The sequence below is a fragment of the Helobdella robusta genome (assembly GCF_000326865.2).
Source record: "Helobdella robusta unplaced genomic scaffold HELROscaffold_14, whole genome shotgun sequence".
In the NCBI taxonomy this organism is placed as follows: domain Eukaryota; kingdom Metazoa; phylum Annelida; class Clitellata; order Rhynchobdellida; family Glossiphoniidae; genus Helobdella; species Helobdella robusta.
Window position 1 is genome coordinate 2,213,952 of NW_008703782.1, and position 19,682 is coordinate 2,233,633.

The following is a 19,682-nucleotide window of genomic DNA, read 5'->3' on the forward strand; positions in this document are numbered from 1 at the left end:
ATGCAATTTACGAAGATTTTGATGTTTTTACAGATTTTTTGTGGTCACGTTTTGGATGTCGTTGTTGTTATACTTGACCATCGTCATCATTGGGATCACTATCATCATCGTCGTCGTCTTCATCATCTTAGGGATTTGTTCCAAGAAATGTTAATGAGATGATGAGGATGATGATGAAGAAGGAGAAGATGAAGACGATGTTGTTGGCGTGTGTGCTTGTTGGAGAAGATGACGATGATAATGATAATTATGATGATTTTCTCAGATTAAAGCACTAATGATGATTACGTTATTTCTCGATGTCGATGTTGATGATGAAAACGGTTATGATGATGATGTTGAAGATTAAATAAATGATTTTTCGAATGGCAAAGTTGATTGAAACGAGAATGATTAATGTATATTTATGAATAAATGAACGAACGTACGAATGAACGAATGAATGAATGAATACGTGTCTATCTGTCTGACTGAATGAATGACTGAATGAATGAAGGAAGGAAGGAAGGAAGGAACAAACGAACGAACAAACGAACGAACAAACGAATGAATGACTGAATGAATGAAGGAAGGAACGAACGAACGAACGAACGAACAAACGAATGAATGAATGAATATATGATGGAGGTTGTATTATTTCCCAGATCGAAATTAGCACTTTTGTTAATGTTCCAACCAGGATGCTAATGATGGTAATGAATATATGTAAGGTATATTTAATAACACAAATGAATTGCTCAAAGGTGGGTACCATTACAATGAAAAATTCATAAATGAATGAATGGATGAACGAACGAACGAACAAATGAATGAATGAAAAGATGAATTAATGAGGACAAGATTTTAAATTTCTTTCATTCATTTATTCACAGTGAATAATGGTTTCCAATTCATCAATTATCAATCTTCTTTTTTTCCAAAGATTTCAGTTTACTTGAAATAATTATTTAATGTTTTAAAATACTCTTAATTTTTCTTCAAAAAACTTTTGAACCACAAAGTATATTTATTTCATTAATATTAAATCAAAAACTATTTTTTCAATTTGAAAAAAAAATTAATTAAAAAACTCATCATCTCAAATTAAAACAAAAAAAAATAGATTGAATAAAAAAAATTAATAAAAAAACTTATCATCTCAAATTAAAATAACAAAAATATATTGAATAAATTGTTATAAAGTAAAAATTAAACTCCACATAAGCAGCAACAATGAACCAAGCTTTCGTCAGCCCGGCTTTGATGTTTTGATAAATTTGATGTTTCTCCAAAAGCTAAAAAAATTATCATTTTTACAGATTTCCCATTCAAACTGTCACGTTCTCATTTAATAATAATAATAATAACAATAATAATAATTATTATTATTATAATAATTTCCTGCATACACAGTACCTAAACAAAAAAAACGAAAATTCTTGAGAAACAAATGAAAAAAATTCCAAAAAAAAACATTTTTACTCCAGAAATACTGAGCACGATTTGGTCACTTAAGCACACGACACAATTATTATTCTTATATAACATACTTACGGGTGGCCAAATGTAAAAGCAATGCTCATTGTTTACTTAGATTTTGCTAAGGCTTTCGATAAAGTACCGCTTGAACGTTTGGCCTTAACATTAGAGGTAAGTGGGTTCCTCAAGGATCCGTATTAGAACCTTTGCTATTTGTAATATACATCAACGATATTGATCTAGGGATAAAGTCTAAAATTTCAAAATTATCAGATGACACTAAATTACGTGCTGTTGTAGACAACGATAAAGCTGTTGTAGACAACGATAAAAATATTGAAATTCTAGCATGCAATTTGCAAAAAATATAGGAGCGAACAACAAGGCAAACAAATTCAAACTTGGAGACACACCACTAAAAATAGAGAAGAAGAAAAGGATCTAGGACTGATAATTCATCAGAATGGTAAGGTTGCGCGGCAATGCATCGAGGCAGCTAAATGTGCAAACAGGACTCTGGGTATGATAAAAAGAAGAGTAAAAAGCAGATACGTGATCGTCATATTGAACCTATATAAAGAATTGGTTCGACCTAAGTTGGAGTAAGTACTGTGTTCAGCTTTGAAGTCCAGATTTACAAAAGGACAGACATATGCTCGAGAATATTCAAAGGAGGACAACGAGAATGATGAAGAAGTGTCACTGTATGCTATATGAAGACAGGTTAAAAGTTTGTGGATTGACAACATTGGAAAAAAAGAACTAGTAGAGGTTTGATTCAGGCATACAAAATCATCACTAGGAAAAAGAATTTGGAACCAGCAAAATTTTTTGATCTTAAGATGAACAGTAAAACAAGGGGGCATAAATTAAAGATCATTAAAAAAAGCTCAGAATCGATGAAGCAAAAATTTTTAGCTGCCGAGTTGTCAACGAGTGCAACAAGCTGGGAGATGAAATGATAACAACTAATAATTTTAAAGCAAACTTGGCAAAAGTAGAATATTAAAAAAAGTCTCAGTGTGGTCCTATCACAGACTCAGTCTTCTTGGATCAATCACTATGAAAAATCTTTGTTATGTTATGTTATTTTACTGTTTCAGTAACTCGTTCCGATTGCAGGGAGGACTGCTATCATTAGCAATAGGCGTGTGGCGTGTGGATTCTTTAGTATTCACACATATACACCACACACGGACACACACACACTGATTGAGAGATGAGAGAGAGAAAGAGAAAGAATGAAAAAGAGAGAAAAAGAGATAGAGAGAGACTTAGACATATATTATTTATATACATTCAAAAGATACCCACAGAAATTTGCACACACGTCACACACATACATGCCTACACACACATACACACACCACACACACGCACAGAGAGATTATGGAACCCGACTTGAGTAGCCAGAGCAAGCATGAAAACTGTTTAATGTGTTGGCAAATACATCTAAGTGTAAATAGAAAAGTTTCAACTGAAAGTTCCATTGATAAATAAGTAAAAATGCTATTTAACTGTTTACTTGATTTATGTTCTTAAATAAATTTTAGAAAAGTTGAAAAATGATTGAAAAATGAAAGAATGTATGAATGAACGAACGAACGAACGAACGAATGAATGAATGCATAAATAATTGAATGAATGAAACAAAAAAATCATTAAAAATTCTCAAAATTAAAAAAATAAAAATTAAGAAATTTCCACATTTCAAACGAATAACATCACGCCTAGCATGTAAAACAAATTAGAGGGTTCTGGGTGGTTTAAAGTTACGAATATTCATCAACCCATCTACATGCATATCTGAAGGCACACCTTAAACTTTTCTTACCACATGATGAAATCAGCGAAAAGTCATTTGGCTTCTGCGAACTCGGCAGGAGCATGTAATTCCAAGTGATGCTTAACGACAGGTCAACAACGACGCAACAAAATAATCACGAAATGACTTCACAACAAAATGACGTCACAACAAAATCACATCAGAAAAAAATCTCACATTGCAACAGTTGTCAGGTATATGTACGACGCATATGAAAGCAATAACAAAATGCAGATTAATAAATAAAATTGTCTAAAAAATAACACTGTACAGTTTGAAAAAAAAGAAAAGCATAATGCAAAACAATTCAAAAATTTGAAATACAAAATTAAAAAAAACTATCAGTGAACCAACAATGACTAACTTAATAATCAAACAAAACCATGCACACACACACTCAAACGCAAACGAACAATTACATACAAAATCAATCAAACAAACAAACAAACATCCATGCAGTCATACAAAAACAAGAACATGAGAACAACCAGCCAGCCAGTCAGCCAACCACAGCAAACAAATCTTAGTGTGAAGCAGTCCATACAGCAAGTAAGACACAAACGCTAGTGCACTCACCTTAATATAACGACCCACATTTAATGCATTTTCATTGGTCTTCGCGGTGTCGTGCTCTCAAAAGCCTGATCTCTCATTGGCTGTTTCGGGGTTACTCATTTGGTAAGGACATATTAAAAGCATTTATTTGCATTTGTATATCCGTTTTATGTTGGTTTAATTAAAATAATAGACCGACACTAGTTAAATGGACTAACGCACTGTCTAACTGAAAGAGATTAGCTAATAGCAATCAGTAATTAGGAAAGTAATTCATTAAAAAAACTATTTAAAACAATTAAATCAAAATGAATAGCAATGTTGGGTAAATAAGTTGAGCAAAAACATGTAGAATGAGTTGAAAACACAACAGAAGTTATTGAAATATGCTAAAATTTGAAGGAATAAACTTCAAAGAGCTACCGCAGCCTGTCAGATGAATATTTCATCGTCATTGCAACAATAAAACATATTATATCCAAATAAAAAGTAATCGAAAAAAGTTATTGAAATTTTGAAAATAGTAAATAATTGAAATAACTTTTTTCCTAACCCAGAACAAAAACTGACAAAAACCCAAAACAGAAATCAATGCTTGAATAATACAATTTTAAAAACGTTGACTGTATAAACCGCTATGGTAAAAACATAAAAGTCGATAATTTGTCACTGTTTAAAATTTTTATTTAACCTTTTTTGTGGGGATTTTATAGTTGGGGGATCTTCTTTTAAGGCGACCCAGGGCAGCAATAAACGGTCTACACCTAAATCCGACTCCAAACAAAAAACAAAACTGGTTTGATGAATACAAAATTTTGTTTACAGAGCAACGATTGTAAGAAATAATAAAAACACAGCGGCTTACATTAAAGCAGATAAGTTGGATTAATGTCAAATTTTTTCTTTCCATTTTTTTCATGTTTACACGAGGTTGCATTATAAAATATCCTAATTCTTCATTTGGCCCGTCTTCGTTCATGCTTTTTTCTCTTGCTGATGTTTCTATGTTGAAGTAGTTTTTTGTTGTCGTTATTTGGTTGATGTCATTTAGTTATTGTAGTATTGTTATTGTGAGTTACTGTGTGTGTGTGTTTGTTTGTGTGTGGATTTGAGTTTGTGTGTGTGTTGATTTTTTTACGTTAATTTTTTTGTGTAGTTAGATGATTTGCTTATGACCTTTAAAAAAATCAATTTGTTTTCTTTATTAGGTTCAATTGATTAAAAATTATTGAAAAAAAATCTTGAAAATAGTAAATAATGAGAGGTAACTTCAAATTTTCCAACATCTCTTTGAATTTTTGGCAATTATTTGAAAATTATTCTAATTAAAAAACCTTCTACAAATTTATAAAAAAAAATTAGGCGAATGGTAAAAGTGAACCATTTTTGAAAAAAAGAATTTCCATTGTGTTGATGTAGTCTCAAAACCAAAAATCCTTAACGTAATCAGCAACATGTTGGACGGGTGTTTTAAATGAAAACGGGCAATTTATGATTTAAAGGACTAAAATTAACTACAAATGTTAAAAACTTGTTGAATTTACAATTTGATCACTACTAACATAGTAACATAATTTTTACTTATATTACTAATTTTCTTCTGATTAGTTGTTTTTTGAAACTGTCGTAATTATAATATAACATAATAACATAATTTTTACTTATATTACTAATTTTCTTTCGATTAGTTATTTTCTAAAACTGTTGTAATTATTAACACAATAGTTAGTTAAAATCATCGTTCATGGTGTATTTTTTTAGCGAACTTCGGACAAACGAACGAACAAGAGGGAAAGAACGAAAGTATGCCACTTTTAATTTTTGGCGGATAGACGCAATGCCTAATTGTGCATTGAAATAAAATAAAATTAAATGTCATCATCCTCCATTTGTTACCTCTCTATTCCTTTCTCTCTCTCTCTCTCTCTCTCTCTCTCTCTCTCTCTTTCTCTCTCTCTCTCTCTCTATCTATCTATCTATCTCTCTCCTTTGTATGTATATATACATATGTGTGTGTTTGTATGTGCGTGTTTGTGTGTCAAAAGATGTATGCGTAAAAGTATGTTTGCATATATGTACGTGTATACGTGCATGCATGTTTGTTGCATGCAAGTGTGAGCGCGTATGCATCATAAAGTACTTTTTCGAAATGGCGTCAAAAAATGCAACAGCATATGGCGCTGAATATTAAAGTGAAATAAAAAAAATGCACTTTTCAGTTTGTTGTTAGCTTAGTAACTTTTTTTGTGCCTTACATTACTTTCGTGTTGATGTATTTAACAAGTGTACACGGGTTATTGTCATGTAGTATTGACATTAGACTGAGGAAGTATACAAAAAAATGTATAAAAAGTCAACGTACGAACGTACGCACATACATACATACATACATACATACATACATACATACATACATACATACATACATACATACATATATACATACATACATACATACATACATACATACATACATACATACATACATACATACATACATACATACATACATACATACATGCATGGCAATGAATATAAGCGCGTAAAGTATTTGACATAATTGCATAAGAAGTGTTCTTCGGGCCGCCTCTCTTCATTCTTCCATGTGTTCATTGAAATTTATTTGCTTGGTCGTTTAAACGCTTCAAAATTTTAGTAGAAAAATGTGTGTGTGTAAATAAATGTGTATGTTTTTGCTTTTTTTTACTTTGTTTTACTCCCTTATTCCTATGTCCTTTCTTTGTTATTTTTTCACAAATTGGTGTTGACATTTGCAAATTTACGACCCAATAATATGTACTGTACATATCTGGTATTTAGGCAGAAAAAAGTTAAAATTTAGAAAAACAACTCGCTAGTAAAAAACGTGTTGTAAGTTTTTCAAATAAGGGCATATAACATACACAAACCCATTAATAAATACACCAACACATTCACGCATGTTCAATCCGTTAGACGTGCACATAAAACACAAGAGCACAGATAAAATAAACAGAAACACACATACACACACACACACACAAACACAGGAACAGGTTGATGAACGCGAACGGAAATACGTATAAAAAAAATAATTAGTTAATATCATCTATATTAGCTATTAATTATATTATATATATATATATATATATATATTTATAATTATATGATAATTAATTAATACATGCATACACGCACACACACATACCAACACACATATAAAAACATATTTTTAAAATAGGTAATTTATTTGGCGAATGCCAGATTTGCACACATCATTATGGCCATTATTATGTAAATACGTTCTTTGTACACATACATATACATATACACACATACACATATATACATACAAACATACTTACGCACGCATACACACGCACATACGCACACATATTTTTCATGTGTCATTTGTCACACATTATAGCCATTCATTAACAAATTTTTTAATACTCACACATACACACATAACTCATTATTGTCACTTTTCAACAAACGCTTTCACTCTAAAGAAGCTCGATAGTCTAATGGTCAGTATTTCTGGCATCGATGTTGCAGTAACCGGGTACGATTGCAAAGAAATCCCAACCTATAACATTGAATGTATGTGATGTGTTGTGTGTGTGTTAATGTTGATACATCTGGAAAATCCTAAAAGGAAAAACTCAAAAAATTAATACATTGGTAGAGAGTTTTACTGAAATTTAAAAAAAAGTTTAAACAAAACATTAACGCACCGGAGTTAATTGTCACGGGAGGTTTTTATACTGAGAGGTTCTTCTGACATCTGCAAATTTTCAGAAATTATTGTTTTGAAAGAATTTTTTAAAAGTCTTTTTTATTATTTGTTTAAATGATTTTTTTCAAAATTTAATATTTTTTTGACAAATTTCATCAAATTAAATTAAATAAATATAAGCTTATTTATTAAGCAAATTAAATATAACTTGAAAATATAAGCTGTTATATTTTTATAAACATTTAGAAAAAAAATTTTTTTGATTGACGAAAACATACCAAAAGTTTTAGTATTACTACTACTACTTCTTGCTGCTGCTAATACTACTACTGCTACTATTATTAAACATTAAACACATGATTTGGTATATTGCAGTAATATAACAGTTACATTTTAAAAACGCACGCACACACAAACACAACACACACACACAACACACACACATGCATACACACGCACACGCATACACACACACACATATATATAATAGCATTTATAATATATTAATTACAAGCAAAATTTCTGACAAAATGACCACATACATACAAACATACTTCGTGGTCAGCTGGTCATCCTTTGCAATTATAAACAACGATGGGTCCGGATGTTAGGAGATTGTTTTTTCTGTTGTGCTGTTTTGTTGTTCGTGCTTCTTGAAGATTTATTCACTTTTCTGTTTTTATTCTTTTATTGTTAATGTTTTTTGTTTATTTATAGTTACACACACGAATTTGGCATTGATAAAGTGAAAGAAATTTTGAATGAGATTTATAACAGAGGCAAAATTCTTGAAGATCTATCCAAGTCAATATTTATTGCATTACCTAAAAACCTAATGCAACTGAATGTAAATTAAACTACATCGAACAATCAGTTTGATGAGTCATCTTACAAAACTTCTTTTGAGAATTCTGACGATGAGGACACGAAGCAGAATCAGATCTGAAATTTCAAATGTCCAATGTGGTTTTGTCGATGATTGTGGCACAAGAAACGCTATCCTTATGCTACGAATGATCAGCGAACGAGCGATTAAAATGAAGAAAGACTCGTTTATACGTTTTGTCGATTACTTCAAAGCTTTTGATAGCGTGAAACACGTGGAGCTTATAATAATGTTGAAAAATTTGTACATTGATGGAAAAGACAAGAGAGTTATCAAAAACATCTATTGGGATCACCAAAGAGCAGTGGTGAAAGTTGGTAACCAGATGACTAGTTTTGTCGAAATAAAGAAAAGAAAGATAGGTGTTAGACAAAGCTGTGTACAATCTTTATAGTGAGATCATCGTGAGAAACATGGAATATCTACCTGGAATACCACCTATTGGAGGCGTAAATTTAAACAATGTAAGATATGCTGATGATGCAACTCTTATTGCAGATTCAATGGAAAAACTGGTTTTTAAAAATGAAAGGAAAGGCTTGCAAATCTTGCAAATTAACATCAACAAAACAGAGAGCATGGTTGTAAAAATGATATGGATATCAAAAGAAGGATAGCTATAGCGAAAGATGCATATTCTAAAATGAAAACATCCTCACCAACAGTAAAATCAGAATATCAACAAAATTAAAACTGTTAGGGTGTTACATTTTTCCCGTGCTAACTTACGGTTCTGAATTCTGGACAATTTCTAAAGATATTGAAAAAAGAGTAACGCTGCTGAAATGCGGTTTTGGAGAAAAATTATGAAAATTAGTTGGACCTTCCTTTCTTCGAATGAGGATGTTTTAAAACAGTCCGGTTATGAAAAGAGGAAATTACTACAGATAATCCGACGGGGGCAGTTGAAATTTTTTGGTCACATCATGCGGAAGGAAAGAATGGAAAATCTAACAACTACTGGAAAGATTGCAGGGAAAAGAGACCGCGGTCAACAACGAATAACATTCGTGAAGTCCTTGTGTCACTTGTTGAATATCACCACATTTCAACTACTACAAAGTGTTGAAGATCGGGTTTTGTGGAGGTCGATGGTCGCCAATGTCCTGAAAGGATAAGGCACGAGAAGGAAAGAAAGAAAGAACACACACGCACACACACACACATTCATACATGCAAACAAACACACATCCACACATATTCATGATAGAAATAATAATGATAGTATTAGCAGCAACGGCAGCAGCAGCAACAGTAGTAGTAGTAGTAGTAGTAGTAGTAGTAGTAGTAGTAGTAGTAGTAGTAGTAGTAGTTGTTGTTGTTGTTGTTGTAGCACCACCATCATTGTTTATATATCCGCCAAAAAACAAGTGTTTTAATCATTACATTATTATTCAATTCATAAATAAACAAATAGAATGTATAAATGATGTCATAATCTGGACGACAAGGTTTCATTTGTTGGTTTCATTTTAATAAACTGACACTTGCCAAAACCCCGGTACATAATTTAATTCAATTTTTAGCTATACGTACGTCAGCACAGTTTTATTAACAGTTAAAAACAAATTTTTTGTAAAAAATTTTTAATAAATAATTTTTATTACACACGCTGCAGAGTTCAAAAGGACGTGTGTTTCAAATCTTATTAAACATTTTTAAAAGAAAAAAAATTAGCAAATATATACGACGCAAATCTGACTTAATATACCTCAAGTGAATTTACAACAAATTTTTTTGTTAAATCAAAAATATTTAATAACGAAAAAGATGAAAAAATGTTTAAATAAACAGCGAAAACCAGATCTACGTATCTACAAATATAAAATACCCCGTCACATAAATTATAAAAGAGTAAAACTCCCAAAAAAAATTTCTTACTGAAAATATAAACAATTTAACAACAGAAATGAATGTAACATTTCAACAACTTTCTTCAACTAAACATCAAACAACAACAAAGACAGTAGAAACGTGATTGAATGATTTTATAAATCTTAAAAGTTGACAATCTCGAATCATCAAATCGACAGACCATTAGATCTAAAAAATTTGTAAAATAGTAATATCAAGAATCATATTTGAATTGAAGAAATCAAACAACTAACTAATTACCATACATAACACTAAAAAACACCAACTATATAACGATACTAACCCAGACTAACTTGCCAAAACGAAGAAAACATATGTGTGTGTGTGTGTGTGTGTGTGTGGTGTATGTGTGTGTATGCGTGCGTGTGTGTCTATCTAAAGGTGCGTGTGTAATATCTGCGAAGACCTTAGTTCTTTTTAGAAATTTCAAACAAGACAAGTTTTACGTACGAAAAACAAATTTAACTTTTTTAAATTTTAAAACAAACAGACAACCATTTATATTCATTGTTAGTGTGTCATTTAAATTAAATTCTTCGCTCATTCATTATTCTCTTCTTCTATCTTTCAAACTATTTCATTTATTTTTTTTGTACTTTTATTATTTTTTTTTAAATATTTTCATTATAAATTTGTTTTATAGTTAATTTTTTTACTTTTCACGATTGTAAAATTGTTTCGCTCTTAAATTTTCAAAACCTTTTATTTCCGAAACCCTTCTTTTTATTTCTCAAATTTTTCTTCTTTTTATTTTAGTTTTTTTTTTTTATAATCTACACGTTAAAATTTGTAAAAATTATTTTAGTTTATATAAAATTTATAGAAAAAATTTGAAATTTTGCAAAGAAAATGAGAGATTTGAGGTTGCCAGTGCTTCAACCAGCATACCATTCATTCTCTTAGCTTTGTTGAAGGTGGTTTCAAAACGAGTACGTCGCAATAAAACTAACATTAATGAAAGATGCACTCGTAGTAGTTGTGCAAATGGCAATCACATCCTAACAACAACAACAACAACAAAAAAAACAACAACAACAGCAGCAGCAACAACAACAACAACCACAGCAAATACAATTACAATTTCACAATGGTATCAACCTATATGGCAGTCACACTGATGTAATAATTACAGCAGCAACAACAACAACAGCAGTAGCAGCAGCTGCAAAACATTAGCGCCAACAACAACAAAACAACAGCAAGGCAAAAATCACAACACAATGACAGGTTTTTCTCCCGGCAATAACTCACCACAGAAGCAAAAATACACCGTCAATACATTCAATAAATCGCAATAAATCATCATTAGCAGTCGAGCCGGTGCAAGTGAAGCACGGCTACGAAGATTGTTGATAACGTTATTAGTATTTTACTCCCGCTACTACCTCGTTACTGAAGTTACTGAGTAGCCAGTTGGAGGTGGGGAATGGGCTATATTTGTTAGGTTCAAAGTTGAAGTTGATACTGTTGTGTAGAGAAAGGTATTGTAAAATAAACTGCCGATGACGTTTTACAATTTTATGCTTTTTTGTTATTTTTCTTCTGTTGGTATTTTAATACTAGTAGAGGTACAGGCCTTTGCATACAACTTATGTTGTTGGTTTAAAACAGAGGCATTCAAATGAAATCTCAGGGCCGCAATTAATGAATAGGCAGTTGCAATCAAATTAATTAAGGGGTTGCCATTTTTTTTCATGCCGGTGGTGGCAGAAGTAGCTGTGGCAAAAAGTAGTAGTAGTTGTTGTAAAAAGTAGTAGTAGTTGTTGTAAAAAGGAGTAGTTGTTGTAAAAATTAGTAGTTGTGGTAAAAAGTAAAAGTGGTAGTTGTAATAAGAAGTAGTAGTTGTAAAAGTAGTTTTAGTTGTAGTAATAATAGAAATAGTGGTTAAAGATTTAGTTGTTACAATAATGAGAATTCAAACTAAGAATGATTAACATTAGCAGAACAGTAAATGTTACTCAATTTTCTTATACTACAAATGATTACTTCATTACTTGAATAGCAACAAAAGCATCAGTGCAGATTGAGATGTAGTAGTACCCACTGACTACTACTAATTCTCAAACATTCATCTATTACTATTTAATTGTTTGTTTGTTCGTTCGTTCGTTTGTTTGTTTATTAATTCATTTGTTCGTTCATTCATTCGTTCATTCATTCGTTCGTTCGTTTGTTCATTCATTCGTTCGTTCATTAATTAATTAATTACTTAATTCATTCATTCATTCATTCATTCGTTCGTTCGTTCGTTCGTTCATTCATTCATTCATTCATCCATCCATTCATTTACAAATTATATACAATGGCCATTGCACGAACACACATGTATACTGTTTGCGTCTTCGAGTGTAAGGAGCGCAATTCATTTCACTTAAGTTCTTGCACTTATGACAGTTGCATTATCAGTGCATTAAATTTAGTCATCACCATCGTCGTCATCATCATCGTTATAATCTTCGTCGTCGTCATCACACTTTTTCCTTTTTTTAATATTGCTCTATCATCATTTCGTAACTTTTTTTGCTTTTATTAGGTTCATAATCCATATTTCGGATTTTAAATCATATTGTTGTAACCCGTGACCTCGTAACTGCCGACACTGATGTTATAACTTCAGAGATCTCTATATTTCCAACACCGTGTTTTAGCTTCCAACGATCGTCAAGTGTTCGTCATTCCGTAGATTCAAGATTTTCGATAGATGAACACAACTGATTCAAAGGCAAACTTTGTTGGATGTTTATTTGAATGCCAACAGTAATAGTAACAATAAACTAATCCAAGTAACTACATAAATTACATTTACGAATCCGCTTTCTCTGCTGGAAATCTTTATGCTACTGGGAAACCTGACAGTAAACCTGACTACGAAGGTGTGTATATACATATAGGCCGATTTTACAACAAAAAGATTACAAATATAGCGAAGATACCAATAATTACGATAACAAATATTGTAGCGCACTTTGATCATTCTAGTGGTTATAACAATATTATCAAATTTTGAAATTGATAAAAATGAAAAAGTAAAAAACAAAAAACGCGAAAACTTAATGAAGCGCTTAATTTTCGCGGAAAAACATTTAGCACCCTTTTTGAAATTCAACAAGAGGCACCATACCATTCAAATTTTAACTGCTCTCAACGCAGAGCCGGTTAGACAATTGAAGTTTTTTTTATATGGATGAATTTTTGTTGTTGAGTGTGCAAGTTTTTTGCGTCTGTCAGAGTACGTTCATTGTTATTTGTTTGTATTGTTTCTTATGTTCGTTTGTTTGTCTGTCTGTTTATTTGTGTGTTTGTCTGTCCTTTTAAATATTCATTTTTTTAATTTTGTTTTCAGAATGTCAGATTGTTTTATATTTTAAAGTAAAAAAACGCGGCGGGTTTCTCGAAATAATAATAATGATAATTAATAATTGGAAAATTAATCTTGGTAAAAAGTTGTTAATATTAAACACTATATTTAAAAAAATTTAAACTATACAAAATGTTACAAAAACTTTACAAAACAACTTTAAACGACATCAGTAAACAAACAACTCAACCTCTTAAACATGTTGTTTCACTCACAGAATACAAACATTCTAACTAATTCTACAATCTACAAACATTATTCTCAATACGCAACTTAATAAATTTATTTATAAACTGGAAAATTAGTAGCTTATAGTTTACTTTCCATGGCTAAATGCATTTTTATAATTGGATGTAAGGAGCTTATTGTCGCTCAATGAAGAAAGAGAAAAAATTGTTGGTACTTAGATGTTGTTAATTATTAAAATAATTCTTTAGAAGTGTTATAAAGTTATTTGTTTGTGTGTATATATATATATATATATATATGTGTGTGTGTGTGTGTGTGTGTGTGTGTGTGTGAAAACGTGTGTATAAATATGTGTATATGTGCACATATGTGCATATTTGTACGTGTTTATATATATATATATATATATATATATATATATATATATGTGTGTGTGTGTGTGTGTGTGTGTGTATTTGTCTATATATTTATGTGTGTGTGTGTGAATTTGTGTTGAGATGTATACATAATTTAATAAACAATTCATCAAATAACGTTAAAAATATTAACAACGCAACAACCACAACAACAGCAACAGCAACAACATCAACAACAAACAAACAAAAATCAATATATACATCATACTTTTATTTTCACATTAATAACAATATTATTTTTTTTCTCAATAATTATAAAATATCGTGAAAATTAATCAGACGAAACATTCAATTACTTAGGAGCGTATCTACCATTACGTAGGACGGGCGCCTTCATTGCAAGAAAATGATTTACAGCGAATCCAGTCAGCCAATGATAAATATACATACAGCGCGTCAAACCCACGCAAATTGGGTTAGACGAAGATATCATCAGAGAGAGAGAGAGAGAGAGAGAGAGAGGATAGAAAAACCGTTTCTTCTTACGTACATAGTAGCGATTTTATTCGAGTTTCTTATCTTTTTCTCCGTTATTTTGTTTTAATAGGCCGTTATGAGCGCAAATGCGAGATACAGCTATGCTAATGCTAGCACTTATTTCGGATAGTTTGAATAGGTTTTGTAGAAGATTTTGTCGGTGTTGTCGATGGTGTTGTTGTTAGTGTAGATTCCTTTGTTTTTGTAGAGGATGTTGTTTTGTTGATGTTGTTGTTGTTATTGTGATTGATTGATTGTTGTTGTTGCTGTTACTGAGATTGATTGATTGCTGTTGTTGTTATTACTAAGATTGTTGTTGTTGTTGTTATTGAAATTGTTGTTGATGATGTTTTTGAGATTGCTGATGTTGTTATTGATGTAGTTGATGTTATTTTTTATTATTCTGTGAGTGTAGGTACGTTACTTAATATTATAATTGTTGATGTCTATATTGTTAATGTTATTTTTTAAACAGTTTGTGTCACTTCAAATGTTTTTGTTGTTTATGGTGATATTAATATTTTTTAAATCCTCTAATTACTATATAACCGTAATAGATGAATGATTAAAAGCGCTTGATCTCTGTTTAGCAGTGACCTGGTTTGAATGCAAAGAGTTCCCCATCAATCATATGCATTACGGATGACGCGTGGTTTTCACACTACGTCAATAATTTTTTGATTATTTTGATTATTATTTTAATTTTAATTTTTTCAATGTTGATTATAATTTTTAATTTGTTTTATTTACATTATTATTTGTTTGTATTATTGTTATTTGTATTAGTATTTTCAGTTATAATGATAGTATTATTGTTGTTATTGTTATTCTGTTATGTGTCAATAATAACGAAATAAAGATACGCTACCCTCATTCCATTCTGTGTAGATAGGTTTTGTGCTATCTGTCAATCAATCACTTTCTTCTTGACGGTCTTATAATGTTGTACCATACTTTTTCAGCATTGTCGTCGTCATCATCATCTTCCTTCATCATTGTATGCAACATCATCATCAGCATCATCATCGTCATATTCATCATCATCAGCATTATCATCGTCATATTCATCATCATTGTCATTGCTAATGTCATCATCAACATCATTGTCACAAAGTTGTTGTCATCTTAATCACATTAATCATTATGTGTGTGTGTGAATGTGTATGTGTTTGTGGTGTGTGTGTCTGTGTGTGTGTGTGTCTGCATAATCAACGTAATAAATTCGCATCGAACGAACATTTCACAACAAAATTAACAAACATTATATCACGTTTTAGCACCTTAAAACCAAATTTTCAAAAAAAATAACAAAAATTTTTACTAGCCAAATTGCACATAACACATTTTGATACAATCCTTTTGAAGTTTTTTTTTAGAGATTTTTATATTTCCTGTTAGAAAAAAGAGGCTTGTGTCTGTCCAATCTCAAAATGACAATCATGGTTGTTGCTGTCTCTCTTTGCCTAATTATTAGACAAAAAATGGTCTAACATAGTCCATGCAAATCATTTTATAACGTAATTTATATTCTATTTCAATTATAGTAAACTCAATTAGTTCGATCCAGTTTTGTTTTTTCGATATTTTTTAGTCTATTTCTTTACAGTTATATTTTTTGTACTTTTGGTTTTACTATTTAGGTATTTTAAAAAACAAAAACTCAAAAATACTTAAACAACAAAGAACACTCGGGCATCCCAAATATTCAATTTCACAAAAATGCTTCTTACCACACAAGAATTCAGTATCAAGAAATATTTAAACAACAAAACCGTCTAAGTACTCAAATGTAACCAAATACATCAAAAATACCAAAATACCCATAATTTTAGCAATTGGTGAACTTAAATTTTATTTTTTCAGTTTCGTATCTCTTAGCAAACATGTAGCGACGTGTTGAATTACTACAACTTCGAGATTACACACTGATCTCGTCAGAAGAGATTTATCTCGTGGTTAATGCTTCTGCAAGAATGATGAATTTTTTAATTTGGAAAACATAATAACGTTGATTATGCAGACACACACATACACACAGACACTCACACACACACTCACACACACTCACATACACATACATACACACACACACACAGACACACATACGTATTTACAAGTAATATCCCATGAATCATTCCTCGTTCATCATTGTATCCCCACGGTTTAATGACAATTTTCCCGATATGTGGTTTGTTTCAATATAACACCAGCAGAAAAGAAATAAATACAAGCAGTATTAACGATAAAAAAGATTGTGACAATAATAATTCTGAGATAAATTTGAACGTGTGTGTGAGTAAGTGTGTGTAAGAGAGAGAGAGAGTTTGTGTGCGTGTTTGTGTGTGTATGTGTGTGTGTGGTTTGTGTATGTGTGTGTGTGTCTGTATAATCAACAGTTCTATCAACATTGTGTAAGGGTGTGCTGTATAATCAACATTTCTCGTAACATTAAAACCATCAATAAACGCTTGAAAATTTTAATCCCAGTAGCTGTTGTAGAAGCAATAGCAATAGTTCCATTATAATTATTATTAGTAGTAGTTGTAGTAAAAGCAGCAGTTGTTGTAGTATTAGTAGAAATAGTAGTAGTAGTAATTATTAATTTTTTAAAATTTTGAATAACGATAAACTGTTTTTTAAAGTGTAGGTACGTAGATATTGATGATTTTGTTTTTACGAATACATAAATAAAAATAAAAAATAAAATAGCTGAAGAAAGAAATGTTAGGTGTACAGTACACAGTACAAATACATTCATTGAAAAGTAGGTTCAATGGTTCAATGCAATGGTTTTTAATGTACACATATGAAATGTTATCAGATGTTTCAAGTCTTACGTGATTTGAGTTTGAATTTTTTTTTCATTTTTGAATTAGAAGTTTCAAATGAATAACAAAATTTGTTATAACTTTTTAAAAGAGATGAAATTTTCTATTAACTTTATAATAGTTTTGAAATCTGTAAATTTAATAAAGTAATACAATCACACATGCAAACAAAAACATACGAAAAACACAACACACACACGCAAACACACACGGAAACACACACACAAACACACAGGCGGCAAATTGAATATAGATTTTTCCTCCACTCTATACTTTATTACCTTGGATAGTCAGCTCATAAACCAATACTACTCTGATTTTTTCTTGCAATAGCACTCCTACTTTGATATCATAAGCAGAAGAGATATGTGCCAGTAAAAAAATGTGATAGCTATCATCATTCAAACGCTAGCATTCATTACTTATATTGCAGGCAATATTTTCTGGTTTCTGTCAATGTTTATGATTTTGGTGTCGATACTATTTTTCGTTTTTGTTTTGTTTGATTTTGTTATAGCTCTTAAACTTATTATTGTATTAAACAAGTGTTTGTGGACTTCTCATGTGTTTTATATCAAACTATTATTATTATTATTATTCTTCATATCATCTTCATCATCATCATCATAAAAGACAACGCCAACACCGATTACAAAGGTGACGACGATGATGAAAGTGATAATGATAAAGATGAGATGCGATGAGAACGATGATGAAGTCGGTGATGACGTTTGCTGCTGATGCTGCTGCTGCTGATGATGATGACGACGACTATGCTGATAACGACAATGATAACAGAGATATAGGAGATTAAGATGATGGCGACGAAACTTGATCTTGAGATTCGACTGAATGACGCAATATTGAGGAGAAAACATCAAAAGATGGATTGGTAGATAACTTGAGGAAAATAGAATAATTGGAAAATAATAATAACAATAACAAAAGCAACATAAATGAGGGCATTTTTGAGAATGAATGCAAACATCTTTGTACTGCTATTATTTCCATTCTTATGTGAATATTATTTCATTATTACCGCGATATTATATCATTCTTGTAGAAGAAAGATAGATATATGTGATAAAGTCGAACTTTTTTTATTTAACTAAAGACACTAATGTATAAAATTTTATTTAATCATGTTCCCATATTTATCGCGCAATACAAATACCTAAAAGATAAGTTACAAATGACTTTTTTAAAAATTTACGCACATTTTGAACAGATAAAAAATTTGGATATTGCTGAATAGAACAACAAAATAGGCAATGAAAGCCAAACGAAGGCAAGTCGTTATTTAAAAATTTCTCATTATTTCTCAAATGCAAGTATAGCTTCTTACATGAGATTTTCTACATATTAGCAATTGAATTTTTTCGTTCAGCTAAAATCCGCTTATCTACTAAAACGACGAATCACGACAAAGTCCAAACGACACACACCACTTAACCACAAGACACACGCCACACACACCACATACAACTACACACAACTGCACACACTTCACGGCTACACGACACAACGGCTCCAGACACTACAGGACATAAACGAAACTACAAGACGACACTAGACGTCTTACGACACCAGACGCCACAAAACACTAGCCCAACACCACAAGATAAACCATAAAACCAACAAAACCCTTCACGACGCTAAAAACACGACACGACGAAAAAGGACGCAAACACACAAAACCAAACCCAACAATAAAATTTAATTCCAGCAACTGTAACAATATGAAATAATGTTGAAATATAATACATAACAAATTGTAAATAACAAAATATAGCAATTAATAAATAACAATAATAATATCAATAAATAAGAATAATAATTAAAAAATATTAATAATAATACGCAGTACCTATACAATAGGTATTCAGCGAGCCAGAGATAATACATTGGAGCATTATCGCAGCCTGTTGTGCGCCATACAACATGGATTAGAGATGGAATTATTTACAGGTCGTCATCATCATCTCTTCTTTATGAGGAAAGCAAGCACCACATACACCACTCACACACATACACACACACACACTTACATCACATACACACACACGCATCCATCACATACGCACACACATTCATCAC

The 19,682-nt window shown here is 31.0% G+C and overlaps 1 protein-coding gene across 1 annotated transcript; it reads left to right on the forward strand.

Moving 5' to 3' along the window:
• Positions 1–9,368: 9,368 nt before the first annotated feature.
• On the forward strand, positions 9,369–19,217 carry HELRODRAFT_168890 (hypothetical protein; the record flags this gene model as incomplete). The annotated part of the gene is made up of 8 exons (XM_009014742.1): positions 9,369–9,529; positions 11,123–11,231; positions 11,716–11,798; positions 13,102–13,190; positions 13,405–13,472; positions 14,581–14,695; positions 17,821–17,874; positions 19,120–19,217. The coding sequence occupies 8 exons, from the start codon at positions 9,369–9,371 to the stop codon at positions 19,215–19,217; spliced, it is 777 nt and encodes a 258-aa protein (XP_009012990.1).
• Positions 19,218–19,682: the final 465 nt, after the last annotated feature.